This window comes from Convolutriloba macropyga, chromosome 7, assembly GCF_964194025.1.
Source record: "Convolutriloba macropyga chromosome 7, txConMacr16.3, whole genome shotgun sequence".
Classification (NCBI taxonomy): Eukaryota; Metazoa; Xenacoelomorpha; order Acoela; family Convolutidae; genus Convolutriloba; species Convolutriloba macropyga.
Window position 1 is genome coordinate 63,372,493 of NC_134474.1, and position 25,255 is coordinate 63,397,747.

General features: G+C 36.3%; 1 protein-coding gene across 1 annotated transcript; it reads right to left on the reverse strand.

Moving 5' to 3' along the window:
* Positions 1-2,970: 2,970 nt before the first annotated feature.
* On the reverse strand, positions 2,971-23,638 carry LOC142342442 (uncharacterized). The gene is made up of 3 exons (XM_075393765.1): positions 23,154-23,638; positions 13,453-13,706; positions 2,971-3,593 (listed from the first exon to the last, which is right to left on the reverse strand). The coding sequence occupies exons 1-3, from the start codon at positions 23,480-23,482 to the stop codon at positions 3,166-3,168; spliced, it is 1,011 nt and encodes a 336-aa protein (XP_075249880.1). The 5' UTR covers positions 23,483-23,638; the 3' UTR covers positions 2,971-3,165.
* Positions 23,639-25,255: the final 1,617 nt, after the last annotated feature.

A 25,255-nucleotide genomic window follows, 5' to 3' on the forward strand; every position in this document is an offset into this window, starting at 1 on the left:
TAGGTTTGTTGTCATTTATGTCTTAATTGTAACATTTTTCTCTAAAAACAGTGAAAAAGCGAGCATATAGACTCACTGCTTAACTGTTTGTTACATTATGTTCGCAGATGACTTGAGTTAGTGAAGAGACTTCTGTCAAATCAGCTGCACAGATCGCAGAACATTCTAGAAAACCTTCTTTGTGCATTTAACTATAATAGAATCTCGCCTATTGCCTGTCACTGTGGTCGAAAACCGTCACTGAAAAGATGACAGTCAAATATTGAAATTGAAGCAAGCGAACAAACAAAATTCTGAATCCATTGAAATGACTTTTTTTCCATAAAACGCAGCACGGGCAACATGCTATCGATTGCAACTCTTATCGTAACTCAGATTGTTCGGATCTGAAACCCAGCAATTGGCAAGTTTTAGATGACATCAATAAAAAAGTCCTCATGTAGGTTAGGGAGAAAAAGATTACAAAAAAATCCATGCTAAGGAGTCACCTTTTGCCATCTACTTTCAACCTGAAAGTGCCGAAAAATCAATTTATATTTGACCTTTTTGTCCTTCAAATAGTTAGATAGACAAATTCGATGTCTGGACAAAATTCCCAATGCCAAAAAACTGGTTGCCTGAAAAAATCAATGCCAAAAAAACCATTGTGCCAAAAAAGTCTGGTCATAATTAATGACATGTTCGTTTTCATCGAATGTTTGGTTGTGTAGTTTCATATCAAGCACCACGGGCAATTGGCCCACAAGGCATGGCCAAATGCAGTAGCTAATTATAAATCCGAATAACCGTTCTGGTAGTTTCAGTATTAGGATGAAATGTTGGGTACATGTTGGGTATTTTGTCACATCGGGTATTTCGGTATTGTGTATTTTCTCCCGACGCCCAAATCACCCAACGTGATCAAAGTTAAATATAGTTGCATTATTTGGCGTTTTTGGTTTCTGAAGAAACCAAATAATCAGAAATGTTGAAAAAGAAAAAAATATATATTGCGCCGTTCTTCTGGTCTTTCTGAGTTGAATATTGTCTCGGTTACATATCGCAAATTGTTTCAAAGTTCATAGAAAAATGGAATCGGCAAACACGAGAGCCCAAGAATTTGAGTTAATTGAAGTACAAAAATGTTAGTTTTTCAGTTGCAAAATATAAAAATCTTTCTAATACTAATACTAATCTTTCAATTTGGAACTCAGAACTTGAAAAGAAAGTTTTTTTTTGGTTCGCTTTTAATTGTGAAAGGCAAAATTTTGCGAATACAGGACATATGACTTCAAATTAACTTGATATTAACACATTACTCAAAAGCGAGAGCTTCTCATATTCTAGTCCAGTTTTTGATTTCATTGTTTTTTGCGTTCACTTAAAATTCTCAAGTGACATTGAAGAAAATGTTCACTTAACATTTTCTTTTTTTTTGAACCGTAAGACTGTGAAAATCATTTTTCATCTCGTAGGGATATTTTAATATGAAGGTTTTGAAATATTCCTTTATATATTCCCAGGTTGAGGTCCAGACCCAAAATTTTGTCTGATCAGACTTTCCAGACCGAAATTATCTCTGATCAGACTTTCCAGACAAAAAATCTCCCTGATCAGACTTTTCAGACCCAAGTTACCTCTGATCAGATTTTCCAGACACAAAAGGTCTCTCATCAGACTTTTCAGACCGAAGGTGTTCTGATCAGACCATCTTCAGACCATGGTCCAGACTCAAATTTAGACCATTGCCCAGACCTTAATCAGACTATGTTCAGACTCAAGTGCGCTCGAAATAATCTGATCACAGAAAGATCTGACTTAGGAAAAAATCTCCTAATTTTGCTATAATTTATTCATGTCATAAAAACTGCTGTTTGTAGTATTTAATTCATCTGAGGAAAAATCAATTATAAAAGTATTGCTAAAGAAAACGATACCCAACTCTTGAGAAAAAAATTTATTCTTTGTACCTTTTAGTGTATATTTCTGACTCAATGGATAAGTTTCCACAAGAAACATCGTGGTCTCCAGTTGATCAAAATTTCTTCTGAAGAGGACTGGCCTCTGCTATCAGCTGGACTCCTTTTTTCTGATCTGAGCTATCAAACTTTAGATGAGTCTCTGATCAGAGCGCTGCTTTATGGCTGCCTCTGGGCAGAGCCAACATCTGAGTGAAAAAACAAAAAAATGAAAAATTGAATGCGCTCGAAATGGTCACTGATCAGACCCAAGTGCGCTCGAAGAGGTTATGATCAGACCCAATTGCGCTCGAAGCCGCCTCTGATCAGACAAAATTGCGCTCGAAGAGGTTTTGATCAGACCCAATTGCGCTCGAAGTCACCTCTGATCAGACCCAAGTGCGCTCGAATCCGCCTACTCAGACCAAATCGACCTCTGATCAGACCACCTCGAGACCATCGTCCAGACTGTAGTGCGCTCCAACTTCCTTCCAGATCCTGTAATTTCGGTCTGGGAACATGCGAGTGTGCGCTCGCTCGACTGTGTCTGATCATGAACCAATTTGAGCCTGGACCTTAACCTGGGTTATTTTGTCTTAATTTGAAATATTTTGTTTTAATTTGAAATATTTTGTTAAATAAAAGAAGTCTTACTCAAGGTTGCACATTCTGCCACGCGTTGTCATGTTTGCAATAAAACTAGTTTTAAAAACAACAAAACCACAAAAACAACAAATTAAAAAAACAAAACTAGGCGCAAAAAACGGATACTACAGAGTTCTGCGACTTTTTTCAGAACCCATGCTAACTATAATTTTGTATAACCCAACAAAATAAACAACGCCATACAAAATTCGGAAACTTTTCCATAAATTTTGACGATTAACCCGGGTTCTATTTGTACAATTACAGCTCTTCGCGATAAATTTATCACTCGGCTAAAATTTTCTATCAAAAACCAGTTGAGCATATAGTTCATAGTTTTCTTTCTATAATCCACAAGTGAGAAATGCATCAGAAGCTTTAAAAAGCATTTGCCTCAATCCTCAATATAAAGTCAGTTACAAATGGATACAAAGGATAAATGTTAAAAGGACAGTAAAACATTTTACAGATAAAACCAGGTTAACAGTAAAACTAAGATAATAGAGTTAAAAGTTTCAAACGACAACATTTCATGCTTTGTTCGAAAATATATCCCAAGAAATAACAGTCTTCACAAGACGTCTCAATTATGCAGAATGTGAACAAAAAATGTCCACAATGTGTCCAATTTGACAGATTTCATCAACTGAATTCTATTGTCATTATCAACGTTATTTCCGATTCCATCGATTAATCCTTCGGTTAGAAGAACAGCATTTGCGAACTCTTCAACTGGGTCTGCGACAGAACATTTTCGAATCTGATCCAAATGGTCATTTCGAAATAATTGGTAATAGCTGGTCGACCGTTTTAGTTCCACTAAATCGAACAAAGTGTTGGTCTTGACAATTGACACTCGTTTGAATTCGTGATTACTGTAAAATTTGTCAAAAGGCAACGTTTTGTACTCGGTCAATAAGCAGTCCACGTCAAAGTTTATGTATTTCTGTAAGCTTTTGTGAATGTCTTCGTGTAGTTGATGATAGTGGTCAAATTTTTTGGGGTAAAAATCTGAACAGGAGTCTGTTTTAATATATTTTAGTGTTTTACGTCCGTATTTTGATAAACTGCGACAGATAAAGAAGACTCTGAAAATTATTTTTCCCATCATCTTTGAAAATGGGGAATATATACGAGGCCGGCTTTTTTCTTCAGTCAAATTTTTACTCTTGGTTTACGAATCGTAGAGAAAATTGAGCAACATCTTTTAGTATCCCTCAGAGACTATTTTTTGATTATTTTAGGACAATAAATTTTTGCGGGTTAGAAAAGAGGAGCAGTTTAAAAAAATGAAAGGAAAACATGAAAAGGAAAAGTTTTTGGGGCTGGTGGTTGAGCATAAATATTAATTTGTGTCAATATTACGGCTCAAAACATGGTAATTAAACTACAAGACTACGTCATATTTGAAACAACAAACTTGTTTGAAAACGAAACAAGGGAAAATTTCCTTATAAAAATCCAGATGTGAATTGGTAAAAAAACAATTTTTTTTTACTTTTTGCGAGATCTTCCTCTTCTTCTTAGTAACAAATTTTGGTATCAGCTTTTTGTACGTCAGGAGATTTTTGGTTTAACCAAAACAAATTTTTTAAATAGAAGATGGCAAAAAAAGATTAAACCGACGATAAAACTTTAGAAAAAGGAAGACATTTAATGTCTACTTTTATAATTTGATTTAATTTATTTAATTTAATTTGCCAAAACCATATCCAAATTAACTACTGTGATAATTCATATGTACACGAAAGCTACAGAGAACAATTCTCAAGAGAAAAAATAATTAAAGCTTTTATTTCTTGTGATGGCTTCTCTGGACTCTCATAAAAACTATTTTACGTGCAAATTAGGTTCTTTTTTTACCTATATTTTCGGCTTTCGAATTTCGAACTAAGAAAACATTTTAGAATAGTAGAAAAACATTTTCCAGTAAAATTTGCGCTATACATCGTAACTCTCCCTAATAACCCTCCATTATTTGCAAGTTAATTTGACATTAAATAAGAAATGGGTTCAAGGTACATTAAAAAACAATGGAAAAGGGAGGTCTTGTTTGCTTTAAATCGATCAAAACCAGAATTTGTCGAAATATAGGACATGTAAACTGAAAATCACTTTTTATCGTATAAGACTTTTCACAACGATTTGACAAAAAAAACTTTTTAAAAAGCTTGACATGATTGCCAACTCTAATTTTTGATCATTTCTTCATATTCAGTGAGTCAGTTGCTGCATCACCCTAGTAAAAAAATAACTGATTTCTTAACTTTGCACTATCAGAACAGAACAATAGCGAGGAACAATTGGAACTCACGATAACAGAGGGATGATAATCTGTCGCAAAAAAAACTGACAGTTGTGTCTCTTGTACACTGTGACCCACAATCAAACCATGACATCATACTTATTGATAAACCTTGCGACGTCGATATACAAAATTCAGAGTTGGGAAAAAAGGAAATGAACTTCTTAGTTATACTGGTACCGGTCAAACCTCTTATCTATCCAGGAATCAATCTGATTTATACGGGAAATGAACCCCTGAGGTATGCTGCAATCAAAACCCTCGACAACTCCTCAAAATCCAACTCCTTCAACTCTCCTGGAATCAAATCGATCATAACTATCCCGGAATCAAACATTTGGGAACAAAATCTCTTAACGAAATCTCATCTTTAGGAATCCGGGAAGGAAAACTATGCGGGAATCAAATCCTTCAACTGTGCTGGAATCTGTCGTCTTCTGGATTTCTGCTAGGCTCAACAGTGAGATGACTCTGTCGCCCAAAAGACCGATCAAATAAAATAAACCAAAGGTTTTGAATTGGTGAAGCAAGCGTTACTTTGTTACTCTGCTATTTCCCCTCTTCCGCTCTTCTATGCTGTTGCAAATTAGATTGCCCTGAAATAAGTCAATTCGCACGGGGCTCGTAATATCAATTCTAGTTATATGGACAAAAATGTAAGAAAAGTACTTGCACATCAATGGAAAGGACAAAATCAAAGACAGCTTATAGTAGTAATTCAAAAAATGAAAACAGTATCCGTGGTTCACTTCCCAAATGAACTAAATCAAAAACGCTCACAGTGTCCCAACTGGTCTTGCAATTACAAATCTTTTAAAGCTTTTTTCTCATTAAGCCAACTACTTTTTCTCGCTTGTGCGAAAATCTCTTCTGTGTCCAAACATCTGCAGTTCTCCCAAAAATCTCCAAAGTCTGCCCAAGTTTCTCTGTGCTCCTTCAATTTATACTCAACCAATACGCTCTTATCTTAACCACAAAAATCATAATATCTTAAGTAAAGATTGCAACTTACACTTGAATTTCTTCACATTCTGTAGGAGGGCTTTGTTTGCTATGCAAACAAACCAATAGCAAATTATGCTCTGTCATTCACATTCAACCAGCCATTATTCAACTTTCTCTTTATCTTAAGTAAAAGACCTTTGGACTCGTTATGTAAACAAATCCATTCCGCTTTATCTCATATATGCACTTGACATATCAATCAGTTTTTGCTAAGTAAACATTGAACTTCGCTCTGAAAATTTCTTATTCCTCTATTTCCGCTATCAAATTAACTAGCTGCAATCAATCCCTCTCAAAAATCATTTGTTGAATGGATAACTAAACTCAACCCGAAAACTAAAAGCAAATGTTATTCTGAGTTTACACAACATTTCATGCAATTCCCCAGTTAAAATCCGCCGAAATTGCCGAAATTCCTAAAATCCCCTAAATTTGATCTCTAGAGGTCATCCAAAGGTCACCCGTCCAAAATGAGGGGTGCAATTGATAAAAAAAAACTATTTGCATGGAAAGTTCTCTCACTGTTGCACCTACCTACAAAACTTCTTGACCTAACTCCCACTAGAACACAAAAAATGACCGCGCACACTTTTCATCGAACTCCCGGATGACCCAAAAAGTCCAAATTTGATAACTTCGCGAAGTAGTGGTCAAAAGGTGTTAGATTAAAAATTTCTGATAAATATAGAGTGCCATCAACATGCCTGCTTTTTTTCGTGACATACGGATTAGCTATTGCGAGTCATTTGCAATTTAAAAATATTTAAGGGGTCGTGGGTGCCAGAACACGAAAAATCCGAGTTGGTCAAAATTGATCGGGATGGCTATTTTTTGTCACTAACTGTCTCAGGTTATCATATTACCATTTCAAAGTCATTCGGTCGTTTCCGATCTTCGGCACTCGGGTTATCCCGAAGCACCAACTTCCAGTCGCACCCGGAAGTTAAAAATAGCACCAATAGAAAGCCCTTGAAAAGTTACATTAACCCTCCAAAAATCAAAAGGCCGCTACCAATACTCCACGAGCAATTCAAGTTTACGTCCTGCTGCACCGGTGTGCGCTAATCCCGTGCAGATCGGTGAGGGGTCCAATCTGACCTCAAAATCGAATTCCTCGTACCCAAATTAATCTGTCCCTCAATTGTCAGGTCTGGCCGACTTCAACTTTTCGAGAAATTGCTAATTCCGTTTCATTGTTAATTATTTTAAGTTAAAATTGCCTATTCTTATTTCAAAACAATAATAAATTAGTCCCACAACTTCCTTAACCCTTTGCATGATCATCTGATACATTACTTTAGACTTGATACCCAACTACAACCCTTAAATAGCCTTATCATACTCAAACAGTCAATTTTCTATTTAGAAATCGAAAAACTTCAAATCACCCTATTCTGGTGTTAATAGCTCGGGAATGGTGGGTTGGATTGGCCCAAAAAGTACACCAGCTTGAGAGGACCATTGGGTGTACCTGACATTAAAATTTGGTAAGCGTCCGCTGAATTTAACTCTCCATGGGGGTGGGGGTGCGGTTTAAATGTGCTAGGTGATATTTTCAAAAACTGATAAATGAACTTTTTGTTTACTCTAAATCAACAACACTCTACTTAATTAGCTCAGATCGAAAAAGTGTAACCAGCCGCGCATCTCCATAAAATATGGACAATCATTAGAGGAACATCTCCACAATTTTTCAGAGTCCAATGATGAATATAGCTCAAGAGTTGACGTGTTCCATGTTTCGGGTGCCAATTAATTTGCAAATCTTAGGTTACTTCACATCTAGTTCACTTTAAATGTTTGCCTCTAGTTTACGTCTACGTCTAATTTTAAATCAATCTTTTCGACTTTGGTCTGATGCACAAATACAACTTTGCTAAGTAAACGAAATGTATCGACAGCTTAATATGCTTTTGTTCATTAATTCGTTTGTTAAAGATAAATCTCTCAAGTCTCCTCTCTGGCGCCTTCGAAACAATAACCCTATTGAGAAAGAATCCTTATTTCAAACACCTAATCAACTTGTCTATTTGACCTAAATTTTCTAACTTACTCGCAGTTTCTACATATGAAAATTTCTTATGTTCTACATACCTCCATCCTAGATTATTATTCTCCCGAATAATTGCAAGCAGCTATACTGTGACCCGACTAACTGACCCCTACGTACTTTAACAGTAGTCGACCTACAGAAGTGAACCAATTATATTTAGTTCCGGGTAAATATAAACTAACTGCACTAAAAATGATTAGTGATTGATTAAATCAGATTTGAAAACACTTTCGCATTTTCACAGTTTAACATAATCTACCTAATTCATCAATAATGATTTTTGATCAAACTCTATTGCCTCTGTCATACATTCTCCCCGGGAACATCAAAATCACCAAAGAAAAAAAAACAAATCTTAAAATAGATCTACTAAAACTACACATTTTCCTTAATCTTTTTTTTCAAAAAAAAGTTTCTTCTAAGGCTGATGAGCTTGACCAACTGCTCTTGATGAAATAGAATAGTACAATGTAGGGCAATATTGGGTAAAATGCTTGAATAACTTAGCTGTCAACGTCCCTCTAATCATATAGTCGTGCACCTGTACATGGAAACCTTCTTCGTCTGATGCTTGAAAGGATGTCCACCTCTTCTTCCACTAGAGCCAGCATTTCTCCTGTCACCCTGCCATGACTGCTGCCCTGATGCTTTCAAACGGCTCCACTTCTCTTTCAGGCTCAACAATCGGTTCTCCAGCAACAGCATTGCTATCTGTGGAAACGGCGATGCACTACTTCTCTCCACTTTCTGTTCAACTTCCATCAAAAATCCGCTAGATTCCTGCCTCCTAGGCTGTTGATTATCATGAACCCAAATGTGCAACACTGTAGCCATTGACTTCTGATCGGATGTCCCTGTTCTGTCAATTCCAGCACTTTCCAATTGATGCTCATCCGTTGGTTCGAGCGAAAGACTACCACATAGCTGGCTTTCATTCATATGCGATTGCACCCTTTCCTCCAGTTCGTTTCCCAACTGTTCAAAATTACTTCAGTCATCTGCTGCCTTATCGTTTTGAACCTTCAGTGTTTCACATAACTGCTCATCAGTTCCTACTGAACTTGTCCAATTCTCCAAAGTGTCCACAGTGCACTCAGTTGTACCCAAATGTGTCTCATCAGCCATATGTCTTGCATTGCAGAACTTCTGGTCCAAACCTCCTGTTTTTAACTCCATCAAGGCAGGGGCTCCCAACATTTCGTTTCTGCTAGTTTTGACACAACCGCCGAAGTTGCTCGCTATTGCTGTTACATTATCGCATGCTACTAAAATCAAACTCGCAGCAAAGTTTGTGTCGCTTCGCGGATTGTCGACATCAACATTCTCTACGTCCACAAAATCTGTATTCGAAATATCTTTAAGCAAATATTCATCATCTGACTGTTCATCGTTTAGCTCATCAGACTCTGGTGACAGTACAAAGTCCTTTTCCATAGCATGATGCTCATCTGGTCCACAAGACTCAACTCTTGATTCAATAATTTCTTCTGTCATTTTTTTTGAAGCCACTGTTTTCATATTCGCTTACTGCTGTTCTATAAATTTCTTGGTTTATTTGACCACAAATTTACTCCATAAACTCGATGTCAGTTGCAGTTTGCATTTCATCACCGTTACCTGGAATTCTTTTTCTACTGCCACTCTCAACAATTGTCGCATCTTCCACATCTCAAACAGAAATTTACTGAAAGCTCCTTTTCTTGATACATCGCTCAATGGCAAACCCTTCAAAACTTTTACCGGGTTGCCGAAATTCATCCGTTAGAGAAGTGTCAACGCTTTTAATTGCATCAATCACCTGCAAATGAGAACACTGCTGTCGCGTTCTCTGAACCACAGTGTCACTGGTTTCAAGGAATTCCACCCTATTTCTCGCTTTCCCTCTAATAGACAATTTGTTGCTTCGCTTATAAAAAATTGGATTGTCAGGCAAACGTATATCAAACCGATACAGCATCTCTGTCAGTGTCCATGATTGCTTCCCTGGATTCGACTGCCAATAACCTCTGAGTAAATCACTTACACTCAACTTACTTTCAAGGCCCACCCACACAAATTTGTAGACAACTACTTCATCATCTCTTCCGTCCATCCGAGCTTCATGAGAGTGCTGAAATAATGTTCACGCCAAACTTCCCAAGCTGCGTAGCCTGGTGAAGGAAAACGCTTCACCAATTAATAACCAATCATAATCAAACTCTTGGTTGGTAAATCAACTTTCGGTGCCTTCTCAGCAGTTTTGCCTACGAAAAACATTGCACGCTCTCCAAATAATCAAAGAATTTTCCACAGCAAAAAGTAAGAGAAATGAAGCCCAACCAGGAGGGCCACTGTCGTCTCCTGGATTTCTGCTAGTCTCAACAGTGAGTGGACTCTGTTGCCCAAAAGATCGATCAAATAAAATAAACCAAAGGTTTTGAATTGGTGAAGCAAGCGTTACTTTGTAACTCTGCTATTTCCCCTCTTCCACTCTTGTATGCTGTTGCAAACTGGATTGCCTTGAAATAAGTCAAATCGCAATGGGTTTCGTAATATCATTTCTAGTTATATGGATAACAAATGTAAGAAAAGTACTTGCACATCAATGGAAAGAACAAAACCAAAGACAGTTTATGATAGTAATTTAAAAAGTAATAACAATATCCGTTGTTCACTTCCCAATTGAACTCAATCAAAAACGCTCACGTTATCCCAACTGGTCTTGCAATTACAAATCTGTTAAATTTTTGTCCCACTAAACCAACCACGTTCTCTCGCTTGTGCGAAAAACTCTCCTGTGTCCAACGTTCTTGAATTTCTCCCAAAAATTTCCAAATTCTGCCCAAGGCTCTCTGTGTTTCTTCAATTTATACTCAACCAATACGCTCTTATCTTATGCAAACAAACCATAATCTCGTAAGCAAACATTGCAATTTACACTTGAAATCCTTCACATTCTATAGGAGGGCTTTGTTTGCTATGCAAGCACACCAGTATCAAATTATCCTCTCATTCACTTTCTACCAGACATTATTCAACTTTCTCTTTATCTTAAGTAAATGACCTTTGGACTCGTTATGTAAACAAATCCATTCCCTTTATCTCGTATATGCACTTGACATATCAATCAGTTTTTGCTAAGTAAACATTAAAAGTCGCCCTGAAAATTTCTTATTCTTTCCGCTATCAAATTATCTTGCTGCAATCGATCCATGTCAAAAATCATGAGTTGATTGAATAACCTAACTCAACCCGAAAACTATGAGCAAAGGTTATTCTTAATTTGCACAACAGTTCATGCAATTTCCCAGTTAAAATCCGCCGAAACTGCCGAAATCCCGAAAAGCCCCTAAATTTGATCCCTAGAGATCATCCAAAGGTCACCCGTCCAAAATGAGTGGTCAAGTCGATAAAAATAACTATTGTCTTGGAAAATTCATAGTTGAACCTACCTACAAAAATTCATGGCCTAACTCCCACTAGAACACGAAAAATGCCTCCGCACACTTTTCATTGAACTCCCGAATGACCCCAAAATTCCAAACTCGATAACCCGCGAAGTAGTGGTCAAAACGTGTTTGAGTAAGAATTTCTGATAATTATAGGGTGCCATCAACCTGCCTTCCAGTTTTCGTGATATAGGGATTAGCCGTTGCGAATCATTTGCAATTCGAAAATTTCTAACAAGTCGTGGGTGCCAAAACAAGAAAAATCCCAGTTGGTTAAAATTGACCGGGCTTGGTATTTTTTGTCACAAACTGTCTCAGGTTATCATAATATTACCATTTCAAAGTCATTCGGGCGTTAAAGAAGGCCAATTTCCGGTTTTCAGCACTCTGGTTATCCCGAAGCACCAACTTCTAGTCGCATTCGGAAGTTAAAAAGAGCACTAATAGAAAGCCCTTGAAAAGTTACATTAACCCTCCAAAAATCAAAAGGCCGCTACCAATACTCCACGAGCAATTCAAGTTTACGTCCTGCTTCACCGGTGTGCGCTAATCCCGTGCAGATCGGTGAGGGGTCCAATCTGACCTCAAAATCGAATTCCTCGTACCCAAATCAGCCTGTGCCCCAATTTTCAGGTCAATCCGACATCAAGTTTTCGAGAAATTGCTAATTCCGTTTCAATGGTAATTATTTTAAGTAAAAACTGCCTAATCTTATTTCAAAACTATAATAATTTCTCGCACAACTTCTTTAACCCTTCGCATGATCATCTGATAAATTTTTTCTGATACCCATTGCAACCCTTAACTAGCCTTATCATACTCAAACAGTCAATTTTCTATTTTGAATATCGAAAAACTTAAATCACCCTACTTCCGGTGTTAATAGCTCAGGGTTGGGTGGTTGGATTGGCCCAAAAGTTACACCAGCTTGAGAGGACCATTGGGTGTACCTGACAATAAAATTTGGTGAGCGTCCGCTGAATAAAACCCTCCATGGGGGGTACGGTTCAAATCTGCTAGGTGGTATTTTCAAAAACAGATAAATGGCCTTTTTTTAATCTAAATCAACAAAACTCTACTTAACTGGCTCAGATCGAAAAAGTGTAACCCGCCGCGCATCCCTATAATATATGGACAATCATTAGAGGAAGATCTCCACATTTTTTCAGAGTCCAATCATGAATATAACTCAAAGAGTTGAGGTGTACCATGTTTGGGGTGCCAATTAATTTGCAAATCTTAGGTTAGTTCACATCTAGTTCAATTTAAATGTTTGCCTCTAGTTTACATCTACGTCTAAATTTAAACCACTCTTTTCGACTTTGGTCTGATGCACAAATACAATTTTGCTAAGTAAACGAAATATATCGACAGCTCAATATGCTTTTGTTCATTAATTGGTTTGTTTAAGATAAATCACTCAACTGTCCTCTCTGGCGCCTTCGAAACAATAACCCTTTTAAGAAAGAATGCTTATTTCAAAAACCTAATCAACTTGTACTAGTTGACCTAAATTTTCTAACTTACTCGCATATTCTACATATGAAAATTTCTTATGTTCTACAGACTCTAATACCACTGAACCCAGGAATCAATCCGTTAAGTTTGTTAAGAAAATCCCTCAACTTCCGGTAATCAATGAACTTAATTTTCTGGGATTCAAGTTGTTCCACTATTAGCGAATCAAAAATAAGCATTGTTGCGATTGTGTACTTTTTTCAGTATACAAATGTTTCGTATGCGCGTGGGAAAATTTTTCCTTGTTTTTTTTTCACCCGAATTAATTCAACCTGTTTTTTGAAGGGTTTTTTGTTTATAACGATGCAAAAAGTCGGTTGTTATTTACCTCCGCTTTTGTCAGCTGTCTTCAAAAATTTAATTATTTAATAATTTAGTAATGAAGTGTCTTAAGATTTTGTTTAAAAATTGCGTTTCAACGCTACACAAGATGCTATCTATGTTATGCAGGCAAGTTACATTAGTAATATTCACCTATGTCATTTTTCCTCTTGAGTATATCACATGTTGAAAAAGGGATGAAGGATTAGATCCCGTTTGGAGCTGATTTAAAACAGATTCCTTTCAGCACTCCGTTGACAGATTTCAGACTCTCTGTGAGGCTCTTGCATGTCACAAGTTGTTCATTCAATATTTTCGGTGGCAGGTACCCAATAACCGCAACTGTGGTTTCTTTTGGATATACAGTGGTGAGAGCCAAGGCTAATTTGTCAAAGTCAAGCCAGTGCATTGCAGTTGCAATTGAGATCAGAGCAACATCATTGGCCACTATTCCAAAGTATTTATTCATCTGTTCCAAATCATAGGCGTCGAATCTGTCAATACCAGTTATCAAAATATCTAACATAGTTGTAATTACAGAAACTACATCATCAAATTTTGTTCTCACTTGGTGCTTCTGACTAATAATCCAAAGAGAAAAGGCACGACAACCACCACAAACTTGATGAGCTCTATGTAAAACTAAAAAAGCGCAAGAACAGAATTCGAAAATGGGTATTATTTGAGGGTAAAAGGTGACAAATCGTTTGCTGTTTTTCATTCAGAAAAAATTATCAATACTTGGTAGCTATAAAGATCCCTGCTCGAGATCTACACTTCATGAAAATTTCCAAAATGATTAAGTCATACATGGATTGTATATGATTTTGTAGCAGTTATTACGCTACTACACTAATCTTAATATAGTAATCCGTATTAAGGTAATCCGTGTTTTCTTTCACTGCCGCAACGATAATTAATTAATTTGTATGGTCTCTTACACTGCTCTCGTATCACTTTTTGAAACCACACGGCATGAACCATACTAGAAAAACATTATGGACTAATTGTTACCATATAATATTCTTGTTTGACCACTACCATTAAGAAACAACGTCAGTGAACAAACGTCTGTTCGGTCTGACCCATGCTGAATCTCGGCCTGTTCGACGTGTACTCTACCTATGATTCGATCAGTTTGCTCTGGCACACGCTCATATTCCAGGCTGTTCAGTCTGCCTGATACCTGATCTCGTTCTGGGTTGGTTTTGGACCAGTTAAGTTTTAAATTCTTCATGGTTCTTAAAACTGACGCTTCATTATTTTGGGAATTAGTCAAAACACCCAGTTGACTAATTGAAACGCAAGGAAATTTTTGAATAAATAATGAGGCTTGCTAATGTCCGATTGCACATAATGTTCTGACCCCGCTCATCCACAATTTTGACATAATTGTCTACCAAATAAGGATCAGATAGAAAAATTCAAGTACTTCTTAAAAAGAATTGTCGCATAAACAAAACAATTGCCTCCAAAGCAAACAACCCAGTCGAGTAAAAAATTAGGTTGATGACATCTGATCTGCTATTATTAAGAAAGCGAGTCAAGAAGAACAGTAAAATCAAAAAACAACAAAAACAAACCAACTAAAGTCGGGAGAATTGCTCTCGAACGTTGAATTGTCCAAACGAATTAACTCCAAAATCTCTGAGGTTGCTAAACTCCAAATTAATAATGAATCAGTCTTGATTAAAAAATATAAACCAACAAATGTTGGAGGAATTGCTCTCGAACGACAGGTGGGTGGAAAAATAAACACGCCAAATTTCCAACAATTGACCTCACGATTCCTAACCAGAAGCAGTGCCCGCTCGGCTATCAAGCCCTTCCTTTTGCCATGCTGCAACAGATTTCTTTTTAGGAAAAAGCTTTACCTCGGATTGACAGCAATAGAGTTCACCAAAAACGAAGAACGAAAGTGTTAAAAAGTCACTTGAAAATTCAAAAAACATTCAAGAAAAGCGAAAAATTGGACAAGCTGAAGACCAACACTTACACAATAGTCGTTATGAACTTCGTTCAAGAGCAACTTAACATTAATTACAAAACTTTTTGTCCATTTAAAATAAAAAGGTCAAAATAGCGTCCGAAAAAACTGAAACTAAACAAAATAACTTGTGGCTCGCTAGAAAAGATATGGGACCAGTTGGTAATAAGGCTCGGTAAAAATAAGACAAAAGAACAAAAACAGCAAAGTTATAAAAATTCGCGTATATTCTAAAAACAATTTTTTTCGAAGTAATGAAAACCATTGGATGTCAATTGAAAACATCCAACAAACTTTTTTTATGTATGTTTCTATGGGAGGACATTAGGACCTGTCATTATTCATTTTTTTTCTGCGGTTACAAAAAGAACAATAATTAAGAGACAAAAAAAATCAATTAAAACTTGCAAGAAAACGTAGTCAAAGCCGTAAGACCATATTTACTCCTCAAAATATGTTTGATTGCGCCTTTTTTAAAAGCCGATAATGTGGTACGTGAATGTTCATCTAAAAGAAATATTTTCAAAGTCATGAAAGCCAATAGCTGCAAATTGAAAAAAAGTAAATAACTTAGATTAGTTTGTTTGTCCAAAGTAAGCCACTGAAACGCACTTTTTTTCACAATATGTCTTACGTCTACAAAAAAGGTCAAAATGACAAAAAAGTAATTTTTTTTGCGAAAAGCCCGTGTCAAAGCCAGTAGAGCCAAACCGGTTCTGTTCTGTTCACTTGCGCCTTATTATACAATAGTGTCGTATTTGACCTGTCATTAACGGGACTAGGTAACAAATAAGCAACAAAATAAAAATGCGAAGTTGAAGGTTTTTCTTTTTTCGAAAACAACTTTTCAAAGTCATGAAAACAATCAGGTACCTGCTAAAATCAGATTTTCGACTCATCTATTCCTTCATAAAATGCCAATAAGACCAAGAATTTCCACGAAATTTCATACGACTAAAAGACAAAATAAAAACGACAGTTAAAGGAAGAATGTAAAAAATCCAATTGAACTCTTCGAGAAAGTCGAGTCGAAGTCGTTAAAACCATATATACCTTTTGTTTTTTATTTTGAAGGCCAACAATGTGATATGTAAACTGTCTATAATGTGATAATGTGGTAGAACGGGTAAAAAACATGGAAAATGGTCTAATGCATAGATTGAAAAAAATTACAAGAATCTAGTTGTATCAGAGCCAGAAAACCATAACTTAATTTAAGGTTACGCATTATTTCAGTAGAAGGAGGATGCATTCTTCCTTTGCTGAAACAAAGCTACCAGTTGAGACCAAATTAAGAAAAGAGTATTGGCAAATTTCAATGAGCCATGGTTTTTTAAATGAAATATTTTTAGAAGACAAAGCGACTATGAGCTTTCGGGTAAAAAACTCGTTGCATTAATTTTGAATTGCTTAGAAAGCCAATTGATCTAATCATCAGAGAGTCTTCCTCAATTATTGCGAAAAAAGATCTTTTTTAAACGGCCGACTGATTACAATCTGAGTTAATCTTGAATTTTAACAGTCCAGGATTGGTTCAAAACTAATGCTGTTCGTTCCTCAAGAACATTAAATTTTTCGAAAGTCATTGATATAGATAACTTGTTAGTTAAGAAATCAAAATTAAGTACCGAGTTTTTGATAATCGTCTTGTAACGTTAGCGATTTACAGAGCTTTCTCAATGCAAGTGGAAGTAATATTAGCCTCCTTCGGAGTTAACGAAGTTGGTTTTAGTGGTTTATGGGTGATTACTTCTGGCAAATTTATTCGAGGTGGGCTAAAGTAGGTCTTATTTTGTGCATTTTTGATGAAACAAGCAGAATTTTGAAATATTTAGGTAAAATTTTTGCCAAAAAGTTCAATCAATATAGTCAACAAAACTTTTTGTCATTGAAAACGAAATCAACAACACCATTTGTAACAATTTTAATATATTATAGCAGAATTGACGAAATTTTTTGCAAAAAATCCGGAAAATCTGAATAAAAATAACGCAAAACATCTGAACGCAAATCATCTGAATGCAAATCGTCAGAAAAAATAATGCAAAAATTTAATCCTCGACATCTCTCTAGAAAACGAAATCCAAAAAATATTTTTATTTCATATTCTACGGTGGACAGGCTATTTAATGATATCACTCACAATTCTCTAAGAATATATCGATCGGTCAAATTTCACTGAATAAAAAACCCATTCGTGTATATATTTGCTCCCCCTTAAGAAGGTTCGAAACAATTAAGTCAGGTCAAACTGAATATTGTTTGTTTTCAGGAAACATTGACAGCAACTTCCAAAACTCTTATAGGTTTTTAATTTTCTGTCTTTTTGTATTTCAAAGAGGCCAATCTGATCAGTCGCAGTGTAAAACAACTCAAACTTTATACATTCCCAATCAATATATCCAATGACGAGTTTCATAGGACTATGAGAATTGTCTGGTTCAGCTAAGGACAAATTGACGTAACAATCAAGTGCGTCATACAACATGCGAGAACGCGTATCAAAAACCTATTTATGGCGAAAATTGAACATTTCCGTACTTTTAAAATCAGCGCAAAAAGATATACTACAATAGAGATGCAAACCAAAAAGGATATTTGCAGTTTGTGCTCCCAGTACGTTATACATCCCCAATTACATAGCACGTGCCCTTTTAAAATAATTCGTTCCCTTTTTAAAATAATTCGTTATGTAAAACTTTCGCACGTGCGTCTGGGGGTGAAAATAGTATGCACCCACTAATAGCTGGGGCACAAACGGAAAATATCCCCGAAAAAATGATTAGTAACTCATTAATAATATGCGCATGCAGACCGTAACTCAACTTCGGACCCGCGGTTTCAGAAGTCTTGCTTGTTTTTGTAACGCTTATTTGACAGGTTTGTCGCAAGTTGTACTTTTACTGACAAACAGTTGCCAAGTCTTATCATGGAGTCTAAGTGTCGGGGGATTATTGATGAGATTGCATTTAACGCCGCTGGTTGTCCTGTCAAACCAAAAGGACACTAACCCCTAGTTTTTTTAACTGAAAACCTGATCCATTCTTCTGTCAACTTTTTGAAATTATGGATGCCGTTTATCTCATCTGTAGGGGACTAAAATGTTTTCAGATTGCCAAATCATACTACCTTGAGGGATAATGGGCGTAAGATTAACTTCATTAGAAACAACATTGCCAATGTTTGTTTTGTCAGTTTTACAATTGAAATGAGACTCCTGTAGTTCTAGAAAAATAAAACTAAAAAGAGGTTTCATTTTCTAATAACAAATGTGAGACAAATTAGGGTGTTCTTTGACGTGACAAAACCACAGAACATTATCTATAAAAATATACGGCTAACGCTGCTGCAATTTTTTCGAATTCATTTGCTGCTTGAAATCTGATATCGCATCCAGTCATTAAGATGAACACTAACTAAAATTGATAAGAATCTAAGTATAATTACTAGAATTTGAGGCTATATGCAAAATTTAGAGGCCTTATTTTAGAGGTATCAGCATTTATAGGTGTTAGTGTAGAATTTTGTATTTTTATCGTTAGAAGGCTTCTAGCTGGGGACTGGCTAGCGTCCAAAACTCTATCAAGTTTGAAAGGTTCTTCGAAGAAAAGTGAGTCCGTCTGACAATTAAGTATAGACTATTGTCCCCTGTGCTCTCTCAAAGCTGTATATAAGATATTTGATGCGCGCAATAATTAATTTCTTTTCCAAGTAATCAAAATAATAATTCACTGAAATTTAATTTCTAAAACAACCAAGTATATATCGGTTCTTTGCACCGATGAATTGAAGCTAAGGGTTATCCCCAGAATAAGTAATTACGAAGAAGAGAATTAATGAACACAATAAAATTTTCTCCTGTTATTCAAAATTAAGAATCATAAACAACTTACAACAGTTGGAAGAATCCGGATTCCACTAAGTCAGGGTAATTTAAGCTAATCAAAAAGATCGATTAATCGTTTTAAACAACTTTTTAACCTAAGAAAGTTGAACTCGCCTGTCAACTTTGTCTCTCAACTATGATTAACTTGTTTGACGAACCACTGCTTTTTAGATTAGCAAACCTCTCTCTGAGCGTTTTTTTGTGCCTAAGGGTACTCAACTTTATCAGTTTTTTATCAGCAAAACGTAACGTGTTGTTCCTTTTAGAATATACTGACCTAACGTCTAAGTGTTTTAGTGGTCGTGGAAGGTCAATCACAATATGCCACTTATCTTATGTGAATGCTTGTTCGAGATGACCGGAGTTGCGTGTTTAACGTGGTTCGATAATTTCAGAATATGGCGCAATCCATGTTTAATGCTGAGCAATATGTGTGCAAATTTTCGCACGCTTTTTTTTTGCTCCCTAAGTAACGGATACGCATCCAATTTAAACTATGATACCTTTGTTTCCCATTTAGGCTGGAGTAACTTTAACCATTTCCTTAGAGTCATCAAAAAGGAAAAAGAAAACTTAGCTCTTTCTGTCCCTTATTCCCTTGCAGAATAGTTTCAGTGCTAATACTTTGGGATTGAAAGGTATTTTATCTCAACTTTCCACTCTGAACGAGGCCTTGGTAAAATGTTTTGACTCTAGAAAAAGTGTCGTTTCTTTAAAAGGAGTAAAAGAAATTCGCCATTCATCCATTTTCTTTGTTTCACATTAAAGGCCAAAAGAACGGTTTTGGGTAACGGAAAAAGCCCGTTGTTTTTTTCAATGTGTAAGGAATTTTCCTAGGAGTGATCAGTTAAAATTTCACGGTGATAGGACTTGAGGAAGTAGGGTTTTCAAGACTTGTGGGGGGATGGTGACATTCTAGATGCTTAGTTTGAAGCAATTGGGAAACCTGAAGCCGTACCAGAGAGTAGCAGATCGATATTTCATGCTCTGATAACTCAGTAAAGGAGATAGTGTGGGTACCATTTCTTGTTTGCTCAATGAACTTGTGCAAATACCAGCAAAACTAGCAAATCATCAACTATCAAATTCATTAAGCCTTGATTCCTACTAGCTTTCATGTACCTACTAACTTAGAGCGTCAATGGACTTCCAATTATATCAGTCTATTCTCAGATTTCATCGCCGTGGAAGATTTGCACGAGATGTTAGTTTTAATCGACAGAAAAGGCACAATTTTAAACAATTATGCAGTCGGTTTTGCAAGCCAAAACTAATTCTCATTAATAAAAAGACTGTACCCAAAGTGTTGCATTCCAGGAATGCAAAAATTGTCATACAAAAATTACATCGGGACCAGGAGCATATTAAAGCAGTTAAGCTCGAACGGCTTGTTAAACAATCTTACGATGTCCAGGGAGCCCAGCCTATCGTTCGAGAAATAGTACGTACCTGTGATTTTTGCAATGAAAAAATTACTCATCGCCGTTTAACCGGTCCCTTAGTTCATGCTTCTCGCCTTACACTGGCTAGAATTTGTTATGAATTAGGCCTAGTTATTACCGAAAGGCCGTTACTGGAAAACAATTGCTTCAAGAGCGCCCCTTCGTTAGATCCTACTTCTTTTATCCCTAAAACCGTTGACACTATTGATCCCAATTACAATTGCGTGTGCGCTGCACTTAGCACAATTCTGACCGGAAACCATAATCAAGGCCGAAATTTGAAGAGATAATTCGTTCTTTACGAAAAGAAGGCTCGGACTGCCACTTATTAAATCTGATGGGCACTGCCCCTCTTATTAATGGCCCAGATGATCTTAATTTCTTTACAACAACAGATTTGAGAAAGCTAGCACGAACCTTTAGAACTAATATTTATATGTTTTATAAGACCGATGAGTTCGAGCAAGCCCAATGGGATTGTTACACTGGAAACAAAATGGGCCCAAATAGAGGAGGAATTTACTTAAAGGCCGGCCTGAGTGGTGGAACAATGCATTGTTTTATTGTTACTCGTCTTAAGTCAAAAAAGAGGGGTAAGTTGTTCAATATCGATGACATAATTTATTAAACCGGAATAGCACACACACGAGAGTTATCTAAATTAAATTAAAATTTGCTTTTACACTGCATATGAACGCTCAAATTGCACTCTTCTTTATTTCCAATAGCGCTTGTTGCTCGGATTTTTTCGCCTTCGGACAAGTAGCTATCATGAGCTGGTTGATGCTGTTGTTCGCGTTGCTGTTGTTGTTTGCATTGCTGCAGTTGTTCGCATTGCTGCTGTTGTTGATCGCTTGATTGCTGTGGTCGCTCGTTTTCTTTCGCTGCGAGGGTCTCTTTTCCCTTGTTAGACTTAACGCTTTCTGTTCGCCTCTTTGCCTTCGTCTTGGAGTTTCGAATGTGCTCTGCCCGTGGCGTTTTGCCAATCACTGGAGGTAGTTTTATTGGGGCCTTTCCATGTGTTGCCTTTACAATTTTGTTTTCCATAGTGCTACAATTTATTAAAGCCTGACGAATAAGGCTAAAATGGAGCAAGGCCAATAATAGCAATTCGCAAAGTTCAGTTTTTAATGAAAAACATAAGGACAATAAATTGATTTCCTTTGTTTGTAGTTTCCACGGGCTAAGTTTTAATGTGAATGACCTCGAGATTTTCCAACTCGAATAATCTTGGTCTTATTAGATTTGCCCCAAATCGCGCCACAATTTTGTGTGCCTCTTATCAGGTGTCATTTGTCACGCATATGTGTATTTGAGACCTGTCAAAATTAGGACCTATTTATTTTACCCGCAAAAGTTCTGGGTGTGAAAGATAAAGTTGCGACTAACGAAGTTGTCAATAAACTACGCAGGAACTTAATTCTACAGTTAGCTGGCTTCAGAGAATAACAAGGCTTTTGTTATTAGTTATATATTTTCACTCTCTCTCTTTTATTTAGTGCTCAACTTTGCAAATGATGTACGTAAGGGTCTTTTGGCGGACCACAAAGTAGGTCAAGTCACACATCACACAGATGATGCCTTAAAATTAAAAAAAAAAACATAAATGGTAAAAAGATTCATGAAAAATAGATGTATTTTTCTTGGATGTATTTTTCTTGGATGTCTTTTCTTGGATGTATTTTTCTTGGTACTCATAATAGGTTCATATTTGATTTCTTGGTAATCATTAGAGGATCATGTTTGATTTTTTAGTAGTCATACTAAGATCGTACTAGGAAATACGTTATGATTTGTTTGAAATCATATATGAACATTGTATGACCACTAAAATGTGGTGACCCGGACTGCTCGAATATGACTAGTTTCGACATGCCACTATTCGTTTGGATTTCTTTTCTTAAAAAAATCAGTTATACTGAAAATTGACAGATCCAATACTATCTAATTTGAAAATGGTTCGGTTAACCTTGAATTTTAGTGTTTGCTTATAATGAATATACTTCTCGTTAAGCTCGCGAACTCGCTATTTGAAAACTTTTGCGGGTGTACTTTGAGAACGAAACAGAATGTTGTAACTTGACAAAACACACGCAGAATTCCCAGAATTCAACAGATACTACCATGAAAAGATCAAAAGTATTTGCTTCAGATAACCAAAAAAATATCTAACAATTCTGTGAGAATCTTCGAAAATATTCTGTAAGCGCAAATTTTCTATGGTTTATGTCTGAAATTTTCTTTCTCGAATCTGAAAACTGGGTCTATCTCAGATCACAAGAAGGGTCATCAAAAACAAGTCTGTTGAATGACAATGGCAGGCAAAAATGAAGAAAACGAATAGTTCAAGATTTTATTTTTAACCGATCACAGCCAGCCCTTGATATTTAAATTTGCCCGGAGATGCTTTTGTGCTTCTGGTTTTTTCTTGGTTTTGGTAACCATGGAAAACTCCAACAAATAAATTGTATTGGTTAAGTCTAGATTCCACTATGTTTTCAATACAGAACAGTCCGCTGATCAATCGACCAGCTTGGTCTGTCAGCTTAACAAATGGTTCTGATTTTTAGTTAAAACGACATTTATAGGAGTCGAGCAACGTACTCACAGGAACTATTTCACTCACTTTGCGTAATGTTGGTTCCCCGTGTCCCTCTTCTTTGCAACCTCCAGCTGCTTCCAGCTGCAATCTATTCCATAAACCTCCTTGAAATAGGGTGCCAATTTCCGCGTGAACAAGCCAGTTCCACATGCAATATCAAGTGCCCTTGAATTGATAATAGGACCTCTATCGTTGTTTTCCAAAAAACTCGCAGCCCGTCTTGAAGTGACGTAATCAATTACGTAATCAATTAGTTCGGCTGGATATTCAGGTCTAATGTCGTCGTAGAGTTTTGATTGGTTTTGAAATCCATAAACATCCTGTTTGTCTCTCTGACTCTCTCTGTTGGTCATGTTTTAAAAAAATCAGTTGGTTATTCAAGCTAAAAACTTGTGGATGGTTGTTCAAGTGCATAAATGTTGGTACGCTAGCGGACGTTTAAAGGTCAAAATTACAACTTTTAGAACGTCGTATATAAGCGTGTCCCATAGTTATAGCGTGTCCCATAAAGTTAAAATAAGCGAACGTTTCAAAAGCCACAGATTAGAATTCAAAGGTCAAAGTTCAAATTAAAAACATGTAGAAAAAAATGATGAATTAAAACGTCATGGAGAAAAAGTTAGCATTCAAATGGGCACATTGATGCTCAATTGCACGTTTTTGGCGTTTTTCGAACGTTCGCTTATTTCAAGTTTATGGGACAGACTATATATAGTCAGTCCCATAAAGTTGCAACGCTATCAAACGTTTCAAAGGTCAAAGTTCAAACTTTAAACATGCAGAGATCAGCGTTTCGTTGTTCATTTCTATGTCAAGAGTTTTTCGAACGTTTGCTTGCGTTGCAACTTTATGGGACTTACTATAGTAAGTCCCACAAAGTTGCAACGCAAGCGAACGTCAGAAAAAACTCCTGACATGCAACTGAACATCAAAAAACGCTGATATCTATAGTCTGTCTCATAAAGTTGAAATAAGCGAACGTTCGAAAACAACAAAAACATGCAATTGAGCATCAATGTGGTCATTTGAATGCCAACGTTTTGTCCATTAAGCTTTCATTCATCAAATTTTTCTACATGTTTTAAAAATTGAACTTTGAATTTTGAACTCTAACCTATGGCGTTTGAAACGTTCACTTATTTCAACTTTATGGGACACGCTATATATAGCGGGCCCCACAAAATTGAAATAAGCGAACGTTTCAAAAACCAATGGACTGATTTCAAAGGTCAAATTTCAAATTTAAAACATGTAGAAAAAAATGATGAATATAAGTTTAATGGAAAAAACGTTGACATTCAAATGACCAATTTAATGATCAATTGCCTGTTTTTGACGTTTTCGAACGTTCGCTTACTTCAACTTTGTGGGGCAGACTATAGCCTGTCCCGCAAAGTTGAAATCAGAAAAAGTTTCAAAAGCCACTCGAGAGATTTCAATGGTCAAAGTTTAAGTTTAAAATATTCAGAAAAAAAGTTTAATGGAAAGGCACTGACATTCACATGACCAAGTTGGTGGTCAACCTCTTTGTATGTTTTCGAATTTTTCGAACGTTCGATTTTTTCAATTTTATGGGACACACTGCAATCGAACGTTTCAAAAATACTTACCACATTGCTGATTCGCATGCTCAATTGCATATTTTTGGTTTTTTTTCCGAATGTTCAATTTTTCCATCATCATGGGAGAGACTACAACTTTTGATTTTCAGGCGTTTGATTTCATCTTGATGGGACACCCTATAAGTCGTCTGTTTTTATCTGCAAGTTTTATAATTGAAGTTCTAAATTATCTATTTTTGATAAGTTACTGGGATGTTTTCTGTTTGTGCCCTCCTATCTTAGTGGTTGTATACGATTTGCACCCCCAGACGCACGTTCCATATGTTTACACAATGATTTATAGTCTGTCCCATAAAGTTGAAATAAGCGAACGTTTGAAAAGCGCCAAAAACGTGCAATTGAGCGTCAATGTGGTCATTTGAATGTCAACGTGTTTTCCATTAAGATTTCATTTATCAATTTTTTCTACATGTTTTAAAATTGAACTTTGAACCTTGAGCTCTAACCTGTGGCTTTTGAAACGTTCGCTTATTTCAACTTTATGGGACACGCTATACTACGTAA